Below are 19,148 nucleotides of genomic sequence, written 5' to 3' on the forward strand. Positions count from 1 at the left end.
GTTCTTTCCTATGGATGTTGAAATCCGTTGAAAAAGGCTCTAAAGGATTTTGTTTATTTCAAAACAGCCAAATAGAAATTATATTTTTCTGGTATAATTTAATATAAAAGGCTTCATCAATTTTTCGGAATTACAAAATATAAGAGAGAGGAAACGGACTCACACACACTCCAACACGTACCTTCTTTATTGGGTAAATTTATTTTGCTTTGTTTGAGCTCCAGGCCTCCTTTCCTACAAATCAAAATAAACCTAAAAGATAAAAGCTGAGATGAAGATTGTCTAATTGTATTTGGCAGGATTGAATCGTAAAAGCAGCTTACTTTTTTAGTGTCACGGGGTCAACCATATTTCTAACCATTGACGGTATAAATGAAACGGAAGTCCTGTCCTGCTAACTGTTATTTCTGCCTGCCATAAAGTGGCTGGTTCCACGGTTAAGCTGTTTTCTCCTAAAGTTCAGAAATTGATTACCACGTTCGATATTGGCTATCGAAAATCAATCACTTCATTCTCACTCGGCTCTGTTTGCTAAACACAGGCATTTGTGTGAGATCGTTTCAGTGGTTATAGTTTTTGACCTGTGGCACACGAATGACTGGCGCCAGAAAAATGTTGGAAATAATAAATGTCATCCGTGTTGTTTTATCACCTGCTGAGCGCGGTTTAAAACTTCTTCCTCCTCCTCCTTTCAGTCAGCTTAACTGCGATGTCCGTGTCGGCCTGGAATTCAGCTTATTAACGTGGTGACTTTCACAGACAAGAGGTTATTTCAGTGAAGAGAAGAAAACCAAACATTCTGTGCATTTATTTTGGAAAAAAAAAACTCCAAAATATTACGAAATGTCTACAATAAGAAAATATTATTTTGTTTTTTCTTGCACTTGTAATATGTCCTGATTTTTTTTCACTTGGGAAATGAGCCTCAGAGTTTCTGGGAAAGGCTAATTCAGCTGGTTTATTAAAGAAGTGCTTGGTTTTACTGAAGGTAATACATGCTTGTGTAAATGTGAAAATGCAGATTAAATCTAAGATGCAAACCAGATTTGAATGTTACATATAGCAACACAAAAAACAAGCAGTTATCTTATTTATTTATTTACTTAAATTTCTACAGAATGACAAAGCAGTTTTTTTGTATCTCCTCTTCAGTGTGTCCATCATTCAAACGTTTGTTACTTGTTTAGTATTTTTACAAAATTCATAGCCAGCCTGACAGCAAAATTCAACACTCAGCTCAGAGAAAGATGGATGAGTTATGGCAAAGAGAATCTAATGTTTACTGGGTAAAAAAAAAAAGAATCATTAAAGATGTTTCTCTTCTTGAAGTGCACCGCATGCATCATTAGAGGACACTGCAGCTTAGCAGTTAAACCCTCAAACAATATCTGCTTATTATAACATACAAGACTGAATGTATGTTTTACAATAAATAAGAAATAGGCTCACAAAAGACATTGATTATATTATTTCCCCTTCTGTGAGATCATCAATCCACAGCTAAAAGTCTAAAACTTTCAGGGATATCAACTGAATATTGCTTTTCAGTGTAGTACATCAGAAAAAGAGTTGGCTGATTTTAGATGTTTTTCCACATTGACTTTTCCCTCCACAATCTATCTATCTATCTATATATATATATATATATTATGATCAGGTCTTTTTCATTTTCATTCATTTCTTTTTCTTATTTTTAAATCAAGACATGTCTTTGCTTTTGAACCCACTGTCAGTCAGTGTGATATTATTTTTGTATATGTAAAGTTTAAATGCATCAAAGTGAAATCCAGCTCTCTCAGTCCTTAGAGCGCACAAAACGGTTTGTGCTTTAACAGATTATTCAGCCTTATTGAACATGTTTTACTGCGCGAAGTGCATCTTTTTAAAAAAGCAATTTGATCTTGAATGTTTTGTATAAAACCTGAAACTTAAGATGTTATAGATTTAGAAAGCAGCTTCCGGTTGTCATATTGAACATTTATATTGCTGTAGTCGGGATATTTTCACCTCCCTGCTGTTATTGCAGGAGCAGCTAACTGTCATGAGTTCATTTTCAGAGGAGGAACTGTGTGTGTCTTCCATCAGCTTTTTTAAGACAAAAGACTGCATGTTACCTTGAAATCTAACATGTTTATTAGACAACACCACAGAATATAGAGAATACAGTATAATACAGTACAGTACTGTGTACAGCATAAATCCACAGTATAACTCAGTATAAATCAACATCTTGACATCTCAGCACTTTCTGTTGATTTGATTTTTTATGAAAGAATGAAAATGCACATGAGACATTAAAGTAGCAATAATAAAGACTTAGAAATGTGGGTTTATTTGTCAGTTCACAAATGCAGTTTGTTTTCACATGCTGTGATGCAGTCAACAACTCTAACTGTTATCAAACTATGATAGTCTTGTCACTGATTATAATCCTCCTACAGCCATTAAGTCAGGAGTTTATGCACACTTTACAGTAAGATAACAACAATATTCAAAGACAATGTTTTATCTCTTACTTGTGAGCCATTTTTTTTCCAGCATTTCACCACATAGTAGGTGAAATTTTCATTAATCATATCTCTTTATCAAATGAAAATGCACAAGAGTACAACTTCTCCAGCATCCATATCCTCTCAGGCACCGGTTGCTAAGAAACAGAAGGAGAGATGTATTGAGACAGAATAGTCAATCAATTCTCCTGTGAGGTGTGTGTGTGTGTGTGTGTGTGTGTGTGTGTGTATGTGTGTGTGTGTGCTTGGTGTTTGTCTACATATTGCACAGCCATATTGTTTCTGCAGCTGAGTGTACATCTGTAAATAAAGTCTGGGAGGATATGTTTTCGAAACTAAGAGGGGAATGAAAAAAAAATTGAAATATCCCTTTACCTTCAGCAATGACCTCTTCTTGGAAAGTAGATCATGATATAAATGGATCGCAAATTCCAGGTTGTTTCCCACACTAGTAACTTTATCAATTTAATATTGAGAATATCACAATCTTCATCCGTGTTATATCCAAAGGTCAGAAGTCATTTGACTCCTCCTCCAGGGATTATCTGCTTTTCATCACGTCACTCACTTGCAGTTTGAGGCTTATAAGGGAAACTCTTATCTTCACTATACAGAGGCAAGGCAACAGATTATTATTCAGCTGGACCAGTGGAAGACCTTACCCTGCCTACACCCAAAAGGGACATCATTGGACATCATTCACTTGGCACACTGGATCAAAAACAACTAAAAAACAAACAAACAAACAAACAAAAACCTCTGACCTTTACAGACTTTGTTGTTCTTGTTGTTGAGCAGTTTCTTCATCATCACATTAGTTCAACTAAGAAATTTGGAAAACAGAAAATTGATACAAAAAGGGGATCATTTTTTATGTCTGTGTAAGATTCTTTTCTTATCCAAATTGAGGGTCTGGGGAGAGAGACCGTCCTTTATTGTGCAGACTCGAATGTCCTGTGAGATGAATAAGTGATTTTGGGATATTTAAATAAAACTGACTCAAGAAGCTCTCTAATGTCTGCACAGTAAAATGAACTGTGCCATCTTTACTTATCTATACGTCTGAGAGGGCCACAGCTGAGCATGATGACAAACACCTCTCTCACAGCTTTGCCTTTGTAACTTCTGCTTGAAAATATGTAAAACATTTTGCTCTGATAGCTTCCATGTTTACCAACTGAGCTTTCACTGCTTGAAAATTGACTATGACAAAAAAGGCGTTCAAAAGACAAGTAGAAATGTACAGATTTAGTTTAAACCACCCTCTTCATGTTTGTTTCCCTCTGGTCTCGTACAGCAGGAGGCAGAGAAATATGCTGGTTTCATACACTCCATTGATTTTGCCCTCAAACAAAGACAGACACAGAGAGAGAAAGTGAGAGAGAGAGAGAGAGATGGAGGCAGGGAGTGGGGAGAGGAGGAGGAGGAGGGAGAGAAATGAGAGATAGATGAAGACACAATGTTAAATTTTTAAGTTTTATTCAACATTAGATTCTCTTTGACGATCATTTGCAACTGGAAAAGGAGATACAAGGATTAGCATGTGGGACCATTTAAAGGTTGCGTTCAAGTGTGTGTTTACTTCAGAGTGGGATAAAAACTCATCGAGCTGCATTTGAACTCCAAATGCGGGGAAAAAAAGCACCGTTTAGTCTATGAATGAGTGTGACAAAGAGCAAGAGACAGAGAAACAGAGAGCAACAGGGAAGAAGAAGAGGAGAGAAAGAAGGAAAGAGAGAGAGAGAGAGAGAGAGTTGGGCTGGTGTTAAGGTGATTAGTCTGGTGGGTTGGCGATAGAGAGAGTTGATCAATAACCTATCGATCTCCCATCGCGAGTGTCAGGAGGGTAGTGGGAAAGAGAGGGAGGGTGAGAGAAAGGATAGGGAGGGAGTCGGCCCTGGCTTGACTTTTAAAAATCCTTTACTCTGCAGATGACAAACAACCCATTAGATTGCAGGAGAGACGGAAAATCTGGAAATCACATACACACACACACACCTGTACATTTTCTGAATGTTTCAAATATTTCTCACTTTCAAGTAAGCGTGGTAAAGAGGATACAGGTACAATTTTTCAACTATGGCTGCATGCAAAAGAAAAATCATTTCAGTAAGTAGTGTGGAGGAACTATTGAGCTCAATGCAGAGAAGTTACTTAGCAGACCATTACTTCAAAGAATTCCTCTAGGCTGAAATATTCATTGAAGCAAGTCTCACTCGATAGCCACTCACCCTGAAGCCTTTTAAAATGTTCAGCAATAAGTCTATTAGAAGCAGGTGACATATTTGAATGCAAACAAAAGCAGGAAAAGAAACAAAAGCTGACAAACACTGCGTTTTGGTTTTGTTTTTTTGTTTTTTGGTGAATTTTTGGAACCACAAAAAAGACAAATGTGTTGCATCCAAAAGCCAATATTCTCAGTTTGGAGCATTCAGCGACTTGTGTCAGTGTATCACTGCTTATATATCATCAGCAAAATGATAAAAGGATCTTGTGGAAATAATGAGATGATGACAAACATGACCATTAAGCACCCAGCTCCCCCAGGGCTCCTCACAAACCAGAACAGCAGCTATTAGAGACTGAAAAATGAATCCAGAGAGAAAACTCTTTAAGAAGCACAGCTAACACCGTGAGCTCATGATGTCTAAAAGATGATACCTATAGTTTTGTGCGGGTCAGAGTTATTGAAGTTTCGAATTTTTCATTAGTCTCATTTATTATTTTTTATTTAATTCTAATTTTTTGTTTTCTGTTGGTTTCCAGAGTTGGTTTGCTCATTTCAGGTTAGTTTTTATTGTTTAAAAATAATCAGTTGTAGATTTTATTAGGTTCAGTGCAGCACAGGCACTCCTCACTCGTTGTTGTTTATGTTATGTAAAGTTTATGTTAGTTAGTTTTGTGAGTTCACATTTTTGTTTTAGTTAGTTTTGGTTTTTATTTCAGTTAACTTTTTTTTTCATACTTTGTTTCACCTGCAATAACCTTGGTGCAAATGTCTTGGTGTCTTTGGTCTGTACGTCTCCAGGAAAGAGGTCATAGTGTTACTGGTATATTCTGGACTGTGCAGCATGGGGGTCAGAGTTGAGGGGTGAGGGGCTGAAGGGTCACTTGGTCCGTGAAAATACCACAAAGCCCAAAGGACAAATGTCAGGGTAATAGCAAAGAGGATCATTATTGAACAAGCCATGATTTTTATTGTCAGCTCCCTTATACCGCAAGTCTTTCACTACAGCAGGTGGGCTTAAAAGATTCCCTGTACAGGTGTGATATGTGCGAATTAAAATAAAAACACGGCACATTTGCTGCCACTGTTCTCCACTTTCTCTTTGGAAATCTGAAGGCAGTGAAAGATGGATTCCCACCTGTCAAACAGCCATTATCAGTACAGCGCCTGCTGATTTCAGAGGCTGTTTGGACAAAGAGAAGGCTTTTAATATTTGAGGGAGGCCGTGTATAAAAGGGGTTATTGGGCGAAACACACGCCTCTTTGTCCAGTCCTCCCCTTCTCACCCACGCTCAGCCCTGACATCCTTCATCCCACCTCCATTTCCTCATTTTCCTCTGGTTTCTCCTCCTCTGCCGGCATGGCTCTCTCCTTCTCGTGTCCTTGTCTCCTGCGTGCCACTACTCCCCCACCCCAGCCTCCTCTCTACCTACTTGGAGAGCACCTCCCCCAACCCCACTGTCCCTATTGCCATGCAGTCTCTCAAATTAACGTGGAGATATTGACAAGCGATAGGCCTGGGAGGCATAGATCATGTCGAGGGGAGAGGAGAAAATGGACGGAGGGGTCTCCCTATCATCCACCCTACAGCAGCTTACTTAACTAGTTATCTGTGGCTGCCAAGCAAATACCCACTGAAGTTGAATCTCAAAAGTCCTCCATCAGTTGATTTAGTTCACCTACAACTCAGAGGTAGAGGTCAGATTGATGAAAATTGATGATATTTTCATTGCTGCTTTACACACGCAAACACACCAGACATATATCAGCCTCCAACACTACACTTTATCCTATGTAAACTGGATAAGGCTGCTAACAATGTACAAAGGGCCAGTTGGTCAATACGCCAATTACATAGATGAGAGTATGGAAAGGGCAAATGATAGCCAATCAGTGAAGTGCTTTTACCGTCTTCCAGCAAGAGCTGACCCTCCGGCCCGGTTTGATGGTCCTCAGGCCAAAGGTCACCTCTCCTGGGGTCAAAGGGTATTGCCATGCTGCTGGTCAGAGAGGTGTTGCTATGGTAACGGCACTGGCCAAAGAGTGGTCAGGTGTGGCGTTCACAAGGAGAGGGGTCGCTGTAGAAGATGTACTCAGCGGTGATGTGATGTTACTTGTTTAAATTGCATTCAGGGCAGCTGGTGAACATTCCTCCAGGTGAGGCTGCACCATGTCGAGCCAGATTCAGTAATCATCCCCAAGTGATTCTATGCAGAGCGCAAGACTTCAAGGAGGTGCAAATGAATCCAATTATCAAAACCATTTTGAAAACTTTAAATTAGATCTCTGATTTGGGTGATGATTAATAAACAAATCATTTAAAACAATCTTCAACACTGTGCATCGTATCAGCAATCTACTAATGTTATATGACAATACATCAGTCACAGGTGCTTTCTATAGTACTTTTACTGTTGGTACTTTCAGTATATTTTGCACTTTTACATAAATATAAAATAATCTGATTAGTAATCTGATTAGTGTAACATTGTGGTATACTGAATACGTCTGCCTTTCTATCATCCTTTGAATATAAGACACACCTGACATAATTCCTGGGAAACACACATCTGCCTGAATCTAAAAGCAACCGTACATTACTGATTGTTTTGTGCCGTATTGCGCCATCTTGTGGTGGTTGTACATACAGCTAAAGAGGTGGGTTCCTCTCTGTGTGTATGTGCATTAATGAAGTGATTGCCTTGCAGCCTATGCATATTATACAGCCATCATTGGATATTTGACAAAATAATCTCAACTCAAGATCCATTTACTTGCACTCTTCGCCTCATGTTCTGGTCTTCATCACCGCACAGTTTGAAACAGCTTCATATTATTATTACAAAATACAGTCAACAAATAAATGCTGGGGTATTCTCATAGATGCACAGCAGTGTATAAAGTACTTAAAATTAGCTCCACTTTTACCAGCTGCAACATCAAAGCCATGTACACATTAATGCACCTTATAACCAAACATGATGCACATTATTTGGACCTGGTACATTTTGCATAATGTGTACTTTTACTTTCAGTAGCCTACACTGCTGCTAATACTTTTACTCCAATACAAATTTGAATGCAGGACTTTTATTTATTTGTGACAAAGTATTTCAATGTATTATTACTACTTTTAATTGCCAAAAAAAGATTTTATTAGCCCACCAGTCTAATTCTTTTTTTCAGTTCCATACTAGGAGGCGACAATAAAACGTGATTGTGATTACAGGTTATGCAATGTGCAACAAAAGACTCTACACTCCAGGGGCACGTTTGTCAGCCTGTAACTTATTCATCAATAAACCCCATCCACGGACGAACAAGTCAGAACTCACTTTTCAATTGTAAACATTATGCATCGTTGCAGAGGTGAACCAGTTCCCACCAGTCACACTGACAGGTACTGCCGGCCAGCAGGTTCCGGAAATCAGCGCCGTTGCTCCGCACACGCACATTACGCACAGCGCGTAGGGCACCAAGTGCCAGCGGGAGCACCAAAAAGTCAGGCTCGTGAAAAAATCATCAGAATAGGCTAGGCACTAATAACGATATGGCACCACAAAACATTTGTGCTTAGGGCACAGAAATATCAAGCAACGGCGCTGCCGGAAATGGATCACTTTACTCATTTTAACTTCACTCAGGCTGTTCCTCTCTTTGTTTCGCAGGCTGTTAATGCTTGTGGGCGAAATCCTGACCTGATGATGGGGTGTCAAAGTAAATCATCTGGTGATGACTTTGCACATATGTGCAAGTCACTGCAGAGAGAGCAGAGGAACCAGTTCAGCAAGTTTGACAAATTTCCAGTGCTCTTAATTTAACATGACAACATTACCTTCCCAGATATCGGATATGGTGTCGATTTAGTTCATGAAACTCGAGTGAGTCATGTCGGGAGAAGAAGACTTCGACGACCTCACGTCTTTTCTGGGAGACTTTGGTCCCTTTCAAATTCTGATGATTGTTTTGCTCAGTTTATGTACATCTCCGTGCGGGTACATGGGGACAATGGTGGTTTTCGTTTCGGATACTCCAGAGCATCACTGCAAAGTGGCCATCAACTCCAGCCGGCTCGGACCTGACAGCTGTTCTCGTTACAAAGCGAACGGAAGCTGGACGGAGACAGTGGGACTCAGCAATGACACGGAGCAGTGTCTGGATGGATGGGTTTTTAGCACTGAGATACACACTATTGTGTCCGAGGTATCCGTGGGCTACTTTTGTCATGGCTTGAAGAGTATGTGTAGTTAGTTTTTCTCCTCTTGTGTCCTGTTTAGATTTTCATTTCCTGTCTGTCTGTCTTCCCTCCTTTTTGTGATCGATCGCCCCTATTAGTTTCACCTGTTTCTTGTCATCTCTCCCTTTATGTACCTGTGTGTGTTTTGTCAGGTTGTCTGTGTTACCTGCATTCAGTTTACACCCTTCTTTGTGCCCTGTTTTTCTTTGTTCCCTGTGATTTCTGTGTTTTCCTGCCCACACGGAAAGGAAATATGAACATATATCCAAACATATGCAGAATATATGTTGCATGTAAGCCATATTTAGGGTCATATATGTGCGTGTATGTGGATATATAGAAAATATCATATATGACATATATATCCACATATATGCCACAGTCAGGTGCATATATGTCATACATAATGCCTTATATACAGCTCATATATGTCTGACTTTTTGCATATATGCCATACATAATGCCTATATCTCACTTTATTTGCAAATGATGTGACGTGCATATGTTCAAACAAAATTTATTTATGATTGTACTTATTTTAATTAAATGCAGATTGAGGTTTGCAGAAGAAAATTCAGTGTATAAGTACATGTAAATAGCTTTTGATTGTTTTATTGCATGCAGCAGTTTTTAAAGTGGCCTCACACTCTGTCATCCATCATCAACTCGATCCATATAGCGGCGACGAGCGAACTACCGACTCGTAAAGCCGAACCGAGACACTCGGTTTAGCAGGCTATAGGGCTCGAAAGTGTGACGTGGCGGAGTGGGGAAACCGCAATGCATTCGGGGCTTTGCGGGCAACTGAAAAGTACGCCGGCTGCATGCGTGACGCTGCTCTTGTGTTCTGTTGGTTTGTTTTAACAAGTTGAAACATGGTCCAAACGTGCAAAACAGAAGTATGTTGTTCAATAAGGACGTTCATTCTAGACCTTGAAAACACTATGTATAACAGATTCAAAGGTACAATTACTACATTTTTGGAGCTTTTAACTACATCTCATATCTGTAGCAGGAAGTGGAATAAGATTAAATAATCAAACAAACAACCTGTATCTTATTCAGTCCTCTGAAAATGGAAACTTAGTCTTCCAGCTTATCAGACTGGATGGATAGATGTACATGATGCAACAGCAGAGCGGCAATGTTGTTGCATCACGCTGTTTACACCTTTTTCACTATACAGTCCCACAGGGAAAGAAAATATTTGAACATATATGTTGTTTTATCTATACCACATATATTTTCTAACATATGTGCACATATTCGAAATTGGCCCCCCACATATATGTCTTTCAACTAGATGTACATATATAACCATGTACTTTTTACTAGCAAGTTTATTAAAGTCTTTTGTTCACCTTAACCTCCCATTGGTGCACATTTTTTAGTCTATTAGTTTAATTTAGATTCCGCTTTCTTGTTGGATTTCTCTGAAAGATGTCTTGCTGTAACCTGAATGACTCTCCTCTCCCCTGTTTACTACAGTGGGATCTGGTGTGTGATAATGCATGGAAGGTCCCTTTTTCCACTTCCTTGTACTTTGTGGGAGTCTTGATTGGATCCTTGATTAGTGGTCATCCCTCAGACCGGTAAGTTGTTATGTTTCATATTGTGCAGATTTTTAACAATTTGCCATGCATCATGTTTTTCCTGAGCTCAGAAAAACAACTGTTTCGAGCTTTGTGACAATGCATTTTCCAACTAATTCAAATGTTGGGTTTTTTTTGGTTTTTTAAAAAAAAATTGAATAAATTCAATTTTTTTAACCCAAAGGCAACAAATAATCCTTCACACCACCAAAATTCACATTTAAAAATAACCAAATTTGGAGATTACATGGTTTTCACAGGAAAGGAAGGATGTGAAAATATTTAATTTGAAAAGTAACTAAAGCCAAAGATGTCAGACAAATGTAGTGGAGTAAAAATACTCAAAGTAAAGTACAAGTGCCTCAAATTTGTATATAAAGAGAAGGCAACATGCATAAAAAAACATATAATCCAACAAACAGACAGACAGAAGTAGTCTCCACGTGCCAGAAAATAAGAGGCCATGCCCTCAATGCACACAGACAGACAGACAGACAGACAAGAGAGGAAGAGGAGAAAGAGAAAACAAGGAAACGTCAAGTTACAGCCAGAGCTGAGATACTATTTTGGTAAGGAAGAAGAGGAAATCCTGACACTGAGGTGCTGGAACCAGATGACAGGCTATTTGACATTTTTGCTTGAAAAATTACTTTAAGTGTGAATCGGTTATCAAAATAACTGCTGAGGAATTTTTTGTTGCTCAGCTAATTGATTAACTGACCGATCATTTTAGCTATGATTCTGACTTTTTGTTTTTACTGATGACTAATGGTGCGAGCAGCAACATAAGACAACAGTCAGAAAAAGTGAAGGAATGACGAAAAGAGAAGAAGTAGCTGCTCAGTTAATAAAAGTCAAACACTCATGGCGATTGTGTATTCTCATGGTATAATCTCATGTTTTTGTGCACTGTTTTACAGGTTTGGCAGAAAGAAGGTTTTTTTTTTCATCTTGATCATACAAGCAGTCACAGCTTTGATCCAGGCCGCCTCTGTCAGCTGGGCCATGTTCTGCGTCCTCAACGCTCTGAGAGGACTTGGCCAGGTATCCAGTTACATTGTGACGCTCGTACTGGGTAAGACACAAGAGCCTCTCCCTCTATGTTATGTGTTGGTGGCATATTTTCTCCACAGACTGAATGGCACTCTAAACCATGAATTGCAATATGGTTGCAGACAGTTGTGTATATACTTTGATATTTGCCGTCATTTTAATTCCATGTTCCTGATGCGCCTCTTGGTCAGGGTCCGAGTTGCTCAGCAAGTCTTCCAGAGTGAGCTACACTCTGCTGGGCCACAGTGTAGGTTTTGGCATCGGTTATATCTTGTTGCCACTCTGTGCTTACTTCATCCGAGGATGGAGGATGCTGCTGGTTGCTTCTGCCATCCCCAGCATATTATTTATTCCACTGTGGTGGTAAGTCATTGACTTATTAATGCTGCTGAACAGTGGTCTATCCGTTGTCACGTGTTAGTGTCTTTTTAATGCATGTTTTATGCATGTAGATAGCCTGTGCTTTCACTCAACAGTAGATGCAGATCTATGGTAACAGTTAAATGCAGCTTACTGGACTGAGCTGGTTCAAATCATTAGGGTTCAGCTCCAAGCCACATGCAGTTCTCAGTCCTAACACTACATTCTATAAATGAAATGATCATACCTCATGCATTACCAAACGCAAATACACCCTCTCAAAGCTCTTATGCATTTTTTTTCTTTAATAATGAACTCCTGGCTCTTGATTTCTGTTCAGGGTCATTCCTGAGTCTCCACGTTGGCTTTTGCAGAAGGGTCGGGTGGAAGAGGCTGAGCTTGTCATACGTAATGCTGCCAAATGGAACAGAGTCCCTACCCCTGCGGTCATATTCAGGACTAGCGAGTGCTTGGAACTAGTGGTATTTATTCCACTTCTCGCATTATGAAACTAACATTATAGTATAAAATATGTCTCAGACTGTGGTAACCAGGTGGTAGTTTTGGTAGCCAGATAATGTGCTTGTTTGCTTTTTTCCCCATATGTCTAATACAGCAAAACAATGTTGAAGAGGAGAGGATATACACTTATATGGACCTGATACGCACCCTTAACATGAGGAATATTATAATGCTAGGTGTTTTCCTATGGTAACTTTTGTCTTCTTTACTTTGTTCATGATTTTCCTGAATATGTTTGTGTATATGTTTTATTCTCTGCCAGTGTAATTCCCTTATGTTATAAATATACAGTACTGTTCAGTCTGATTGTCAGATTACCACTCGTAATTGAAAAAATTATAAATATTAAATGAGGCTTATATATTTCAAACAAGTGCAGTTATAAAAGAATGCATAACAAAATCATTACAGTACTGACGTTAAAATTGCAGTAGTGAGTATTTATCACAATGTTTTCCATCTTCATCCTGTTGTGATTTTGTGTTTCTGCAGGACGTGCACTTCCATGATCTACTATGGTCTCTCTCTCAATACTAGCAATCTGAATGGAAATGCTTACCTCAACTGCTTCATTTCAGCAGCTATTGACATTGTGGCATACGTAGCCACTTGGCTGCTGGTCGGCACTGTGCCTCGACCCACTCTCCTCTTCTGCACACTGATGCTCTGTGGCGTCACACTCCTGGTCCTCCAGCTGGTTCCTGAAGGTCTGTGTATACTCTTAAGTAACTGAATGAGAGATGTCTGAAAAGACTAGAGGACACTGTGCGTTTGTAAAAGAGTGTATACCTTGCTGAATAATCACATTTGCTCTTCTTAGACATGGATGTTATGTTCCAGGTATTTGCCTTGGTGGGAAAGATGGGTGTGTCTGGTGCCTACAGTTTCATCTATGTGATTTTTACTGAGCTGATCCCCACTGTGGTCAGGAACATGGGCTTAGGGATCACCTCAACAGCTGGACGCATAGGCAGTATCATCTGTCCCTACGTGATCTATTTGGGCAAGTGTCTTTTTTCTGTTTTTTTTTGTTTGTTTGTTTGTTTGTTTGTTTTTTTGTATTTGTGTACTCTAATGAATCCAAAGTACTAAGAGAGAGTGAGAGTGGAATGGCATCGAAACTGTAGATTTGCAACATGGTTTCGATTCTAAATTGTTGTTTGTTGTTTCAAGTCATGTCCAAATGACATTTTAGTGCAATCTACTTAATTTTTACATTTTGTGTTATAAATGTACATAGTAACTCTCCTCTACAGGTCGAAACTCGGGGGCACTGCTTACAGTTCACATATTGGTCAGATACATGCCCCTGAATACCTTTTCCTCAAATCAGTTGAGTAGATGTCATCTCTTTTCTTTTAATGTGTCCGTTTACCACATTTTTTCATTTAATATAGTTTCTCTACAAAGTCCATCCACTGTAAGGTATATGTCTTCCTTTTGAATCACGTTCTCAGGCATCCATCCCAGATAAACAATCTGTGGGTCTCTGGGTATGTAACAACCAAAAATTCCCTCAAGGCTCTCCATGACCCTATGCCAAAATGTTTGTTACTTTATACCTGACAAAGTATGTAAGGCACTCTCTGTAAAAATGTGATGGATGACCTGAGTGTTGACCTTTTAGCGAATTCTAGTTGAACCCTGGAGGCTGTATTGAGCATGTGTTGATGAAAAAGGTCGTGTTTGGAAAGTGTGCATCCTGAAGGGTGATAGTAGGTGGTTGTTATGGGTTGTGTCTGTCTATGGTTGGCTATGAATCTATTGGGGATGATCCCTAAAACAAACCAGACATCCCAACCAGAGTAGGTGAGTTGATTGTCTGGTTGTTTGTGGGTGACTGTTTATTGCTGGCTATCAGTTTGTTGGGAAGGATCCCTAAAACAAAGTGGATGTCCTAGAGTATGTGAGGGATTTCATCTAAAGAGTTGCTTTTCTGGTTAACAAATTAAATGAGATAAAATGACACCTGATCCGTTCGCTTCCTCCAGCCACGCACACGCAGGCATACACGCACACACGCATTCCCGTACAATCCCACACACGCACGCACATCCAGAATGACGCTTTTTCTGTTGCCGTGTTCAGTTCTTGACACTGGACTTCCTACGTTCATAACAATGGTAGTAACGACTTCAGTCAGATCCAAGCCTCCCAGATGAAAAATTTTCCCAACCTCTCCTGGGTAAGTATTTTTCAGATAAATCAGTTGATGAAATGAAGCTAATATAAAATAACAAGTTGAATGTAACTTTAGATACTCCATCTGTAATTCAGGCCGCATCGTCTGTTGCATGAGCAAGGCACCCCTAAAATAAACTACTACAGCTTATACCTCCATCTTCTGTATAATTTTTTTTTCCACAGCAAGACATAGATGTTATCTAGTATTCATTCAGTCAGATCCTTCCCTCAATATTTTCTTTCTTTCGTTTTTTTTCACTGCTGCCCCAAATGCTTCTTACTTTCTGAAGTTCATGCCATGATAGGTATTGCTTCTGAAGAGCTGCGTGTGACCTGTGAGGAAAAACTGACATTGCGATCAATGGTAAATGTTGAGGTCATGTGTTGAGGGGATCACCCAGATGTTGGAAAGCTGCCAAAAAGTCAACTTTGACAGCATTAAACAATTGGAAGAGGGCTACATTCAAGATCCAGACAGTGATGATAATATTGTAGTGCCTCAGTAAAACATCAGCAGGGATAAGGAGATTCAGAGTTGGGTTGCACAGAAGATGGGCAAACGGAACCTTTTGGTTATTGAGGTTATTTTCCTAGTGTTTTGTTTTAATTTAAAAACCTGTCTTTGTAACTACGTGTCTGTGTAAAAGCTTAACAGCTGTAGATATTGTCTTTATTTGTAACTGCCTGTGTAAAAATTGTCTGAGGTCTGAACCAATATGAAAAGATTAAAAAAAACTATAAGGTGCTACAACGCTATCTTAATCTCATCAGACAAGGGAAGAATGCATGTCTAACACTGTCTAACTTTGACTCGTGACCACATGGTGAGGTACAACACTCACATCCCAAGCAGATAGAACAGCAGAGTGCTGAGGAAGAGGAGGAGGGTCTGCGAGATATATGATTGATTTGATGAAAAATGTCTTATGTGAGGAAGGTCCCGTGGTTAAAGAGATGTTTGACAATTCTAATTCAAATGTATTCTGTTTGCAGGTGTCTACAGTAAGAGTCTGCCATACATCGTTTTTGGTACAATCAGCATCATGGCTGCTGCTATTGGCATGTTGCTGCCAGACACCAGAAACTGCAAACTTCCTGACCTTATCAGCCAGGCCAAACCCATCAGAGGGTATGTTGATTTTGGTATGAAAACAAACATATCATTAATTGTTTTAAAAAGTATTCCTTGTATTGCACATTATTTGGCAATAATTCGATGAAACTGAGGCAATGAAATCTTGTGATTAGAGTGGAATTTAACTTTAATGTTAACTTTAAACATTTCAACAGTTTCTGTTTGTGTTTCATGTGTCTCTGTTTGCGCTTGTATCTTAAAGCTGCTGCTGTCCAAAGGAAACAGCTGAAGAGCAGCCAGACGCAACTCAAGCCTGTAAAGAAATGATCAAGAGCGCCTTCTGCTGAAATAAAATCACAAAGTGCGACTGATCTAAAAATCTGTCAAAATCAAAATGTCTTTGATTAAACAAATACAGTTTTCAGAGGGAGGGTGTTGGCAGAGGGAGTTCGTGCCCAATTATTTTGAATTGTTTTTTTTGTTTGTTTTGTTTTTTTTTTTTATAAGAAATTAGGCCTTGTACCATTGCCAATATTTTGTTGCCAATCCAGGATTATTTAAAACATTTATTAACATTGTAAGGGAATTTCAGTTTTACATTTTTTTGCTGCAGTTACTTTAATGAAAGCAAATTATCACACATGCCACAAGTACCTTAAAAGAATTAATTCAGATGAAAAAATATACTTTGCTACTGATAGCATACTTTAAATAAAGTATTCTAAGTAACTTTTACATAAACAAATCATTTAAATCAATCTTCAACACTGTGCATCGTATCAGCAATCTACTAATGTTATATGACAATACATCAGTCACAGGTGCTTTCTATAGTACTTTTACTGTTGGTACTTTCAGTATATTTTGCACTTTTACATAAATATAAAATAATCTGATTAGTAATCTGATTAGTGTAACATTGTGGTATACTGAATACGTCTGCCTTTCTATCATCCTTTGAATATAAGACACACCTGACATAATTCCTGGGAAACACACATCTGCCTGAATCTAAAAGCAACCGTACATTACTGATTATTTTGTGCTGTATTGCACCATCTTGTGGTGGTTGTACATACAGCTAAAGAGGTGGGTTTTTACTCTTGTGCAACTGGTACATTCAAATTAAAATTATATACTAATATTCATTCTCTCAGATGTTTTTCTTCCTCTTCTGAATGTTTTAACTTGCAGAAAAGCTACTCTTCCATTGAATGTAACTGAGTGTATCAGCAACATTGCTGGAGACATGTTACCTCCTGTTTTTCTGTGTGTGTGTGTGTGTGTGTGTGTGTGTGAGTGAGTGTACATTAATGTCTGTCACCAGATATTTGACAAAATATTCTCAACTCAAGATCCATTTACTTGCACTCTTCACCTCATGTTCTGGTCTTCATCACTGCACAGTTTGAAACAGGTTCATATTATTATTACAAAATACAGTCAACAAATAAATGCTGGGGTATTCTCATAGATGCACAGCAGTGTATAAAGTACTTAAAATTAGCTCCACTTTTACCAGCTGCAACATCAAAGGCATGTACACATTAATGCACCTTATAATCAAACATGATGCACATTATTTGACCCTGGGACATTTTGCATAATGCATACTTTGACTTTCAGTAGCCTACACTGCTGCTAATACATTTGCACTTTTACTCCAATGCAAATTTGAATGCAGGACTTTTATTTATTTGTGACAAAGTATTTCTATGTTATTAGCCCACTAGTCTAATTCGTTTTTTCAGTTCCATACTGGGAGGCGACAATAAAACATGACTGTGATTACAGGTTATGCAATGTGCAACAAAAGACTCTACACTCCACGGACACGTTTGTCAGCCTGTAACTTATTCATCAATAAACCCCATCCATGGACGAACAAGTCAGAACTCACTTTTCAATTGTAAACAGTATGCATGGTTGCAGGGGAGAACCAGTTCCCACCAGTCACACTGACAGGTACTGCTGGCCAGCAGGTTCCAGGAAATGGATCACTTTACTCATTTTATCTTCAGTCAGGCTGTTCCTCTCTTTGTTTCGCAGGCTGTTAATGCTTGTGGGCAAAATCCTGACCTGATGATGGGGTGTCAAAGGGAAATTTCTGCGAACTGTAAATCATCTGGTGATGAGCTTTAAGTGACAGCTTCACATATGTGCAAGTCACTGCAGAGAGAGCAGAGGAACCAGTTCAGCAAGTTTGAGAAATTTCCAGTGCTCTTAATTTATCATGACAACATTACCTTCCCAGACATCGGACGCACCCTGCTGGTGTCGATTTAGTTCATGAAACTCGAGTGAGTCGTGTCGGGAGAAGAAGACTTCGACGACCTCACGTCTTTTCTGGGAGACTTTTTTCTGGGAGACCTTTTCAAATTCTGATGACTGTTTTGCTCAGGTTATGCACATTTCCATGCAGGTACATGGAGACAATCGTGGTTTTCGTTTCTGATACGCCAGAGCCTCACAGCAAAGTGGCCGAAAGGGGCGTGTAGAGCATCTTACACTGTGATGTCTATATTTACATCACATTAATTCATCAGATCATTTTTTTAAAACTAAAATACTGGACACATATTAAAATTTTCACCTTAAAGTTCAAATAGAAACCATGTTGCAAATCTGCAGCGTTTCTACAGTTTTGATGCCATCCCTCTCTCTCTTAGTACTTTGGGTTCATTAGAGTACACAAATATAACTACAAAAAAACAGAAAAAAGATACTTGCCCAAATAGATCACGTAGGGACAGATGATACTGCCTATGCATCCAGCTGTAGCGGTGATCCCTAAGCCCATGTTCCTGACCACAGACTGGAACCAGCTGGAGGACCAGGAGTGTGACGCCACAGAGCATCAGTGTGCAGAAGAGGAGACTGGGTCGAGGCACAGTGCCGACCAGCAGCCAAGTGGCTACGTACTATACTTTTCCATATAATTCTCCATATAATTGTATACCATATAACTCATTTGGGCTGCATAATAGTACTCGGAAGTTTGGCAGAGTCAGGCTTCCATTTTCTTCGCCAATTTCAAGAATTTTAAATCTCCCCCTTGGCCTTGGTCCTTCCCAGAAAAAATTACATTTTTCTGACCTATTTTTATAGAGTCATGTATTAAACTGTTGTTGTAATGTCATTGTTACTTTAATTAATATTGTTCATGATGCATATTTACAAGTTTTTAAAGTGTTTTTTTTTTTCAATAAAATAAAAAACTGACAGACACAGAGAAAATATTATTCTGGAATGGAAGCCCTGGTTGATCAAGCATGCCATGAATGTGTGAACTGCAGTCTGCCTGATGGGAAATTGGATGACAGGGTATGTTTACAAAGCAGTGAGCACCACAAGGGCAGTAGATGGGTGTCACTGTCTACACAGGCCG

At 39.1% G+C, this 19,148-nt stretch overlaps 1 protein-coding gene across 1 annotated transcript; it reads left to right on the plus strand.

The window, feature by feature from the left end:
* The first annotated feature begins 7,896 nt into the window (after positions 1 to 7,896).
* On the plus strand, positions 7,897 to 16,904 carry LOC124069911 (solute carrier family 22 member 4-like). Its single transcript, XM_046409426.1, has 10 exons — positions 7,897 to 8,940; positions 10,463 to 10,566; positions 11,487 to 11,641; positions 11,811 to 11,982; positions 12,320 to 12,461; positions 12,596 to 12,690; positions 12,994 to 13,208; positions 13,322 to 13,504; positions 15,679 to 15,814; positions 16,023 to 16,904. The coding sequence occupies exons 1-10, from the start codon at positions 8,626 to 8,628 to the stop codon at positions 16,105 to 16,107; spliced, it is 1,602 nt and encodes a 533-aa protein (XP_046265382.1). The 5' UTR covers positions 7,897 to 8,625; the 3' UTR covers positions 16,108 to 16,904.
* The last annotated feature ends 2,244 nt before the right edge of the window (positions 16,905 to 19,148 follow it).

This window comes from Scatophagus argus, chromosome 13 (assembly GCF_020382885.2).
Source record: "Scatophagus argus isolate fScaArg1 chromosome 13, fScaArg1.pri, whole genome shotgun sequence".
In the NCBI taxonomy this organism is placed as follows: domain Eukaryota; kingdom Metazoa; phylum Chordata; class Actinopteri; family Scatophagidae; genus Scatophagus; species Scatophagus argus.

Bases quoted from the DNA above. Each gene is read 5' to 3' on its own strand.
- LOC124069911 (XM_046409426.1), top strand. From the start codon at position 8,626: ATGTCGGGAGAAGAAGACTTCGACGACCTCACGTCTTTTCTGGGAGAC. The intron at 11,983-12,319 runs GTAAGTCATTGA...ATTTCTGTTCAG, and splicing joins TTATTTATTCCACTGTGGTG to GGTCATTCCTGAGTCTCCAC. The intron at 13,505-15,678 runs GCAAGTGTCTTT...TTCTGTTTGCAG, and splicing joins TCCCTACGTGATCTATTTGG to GTGTCTACAGTAAGAGTCTG.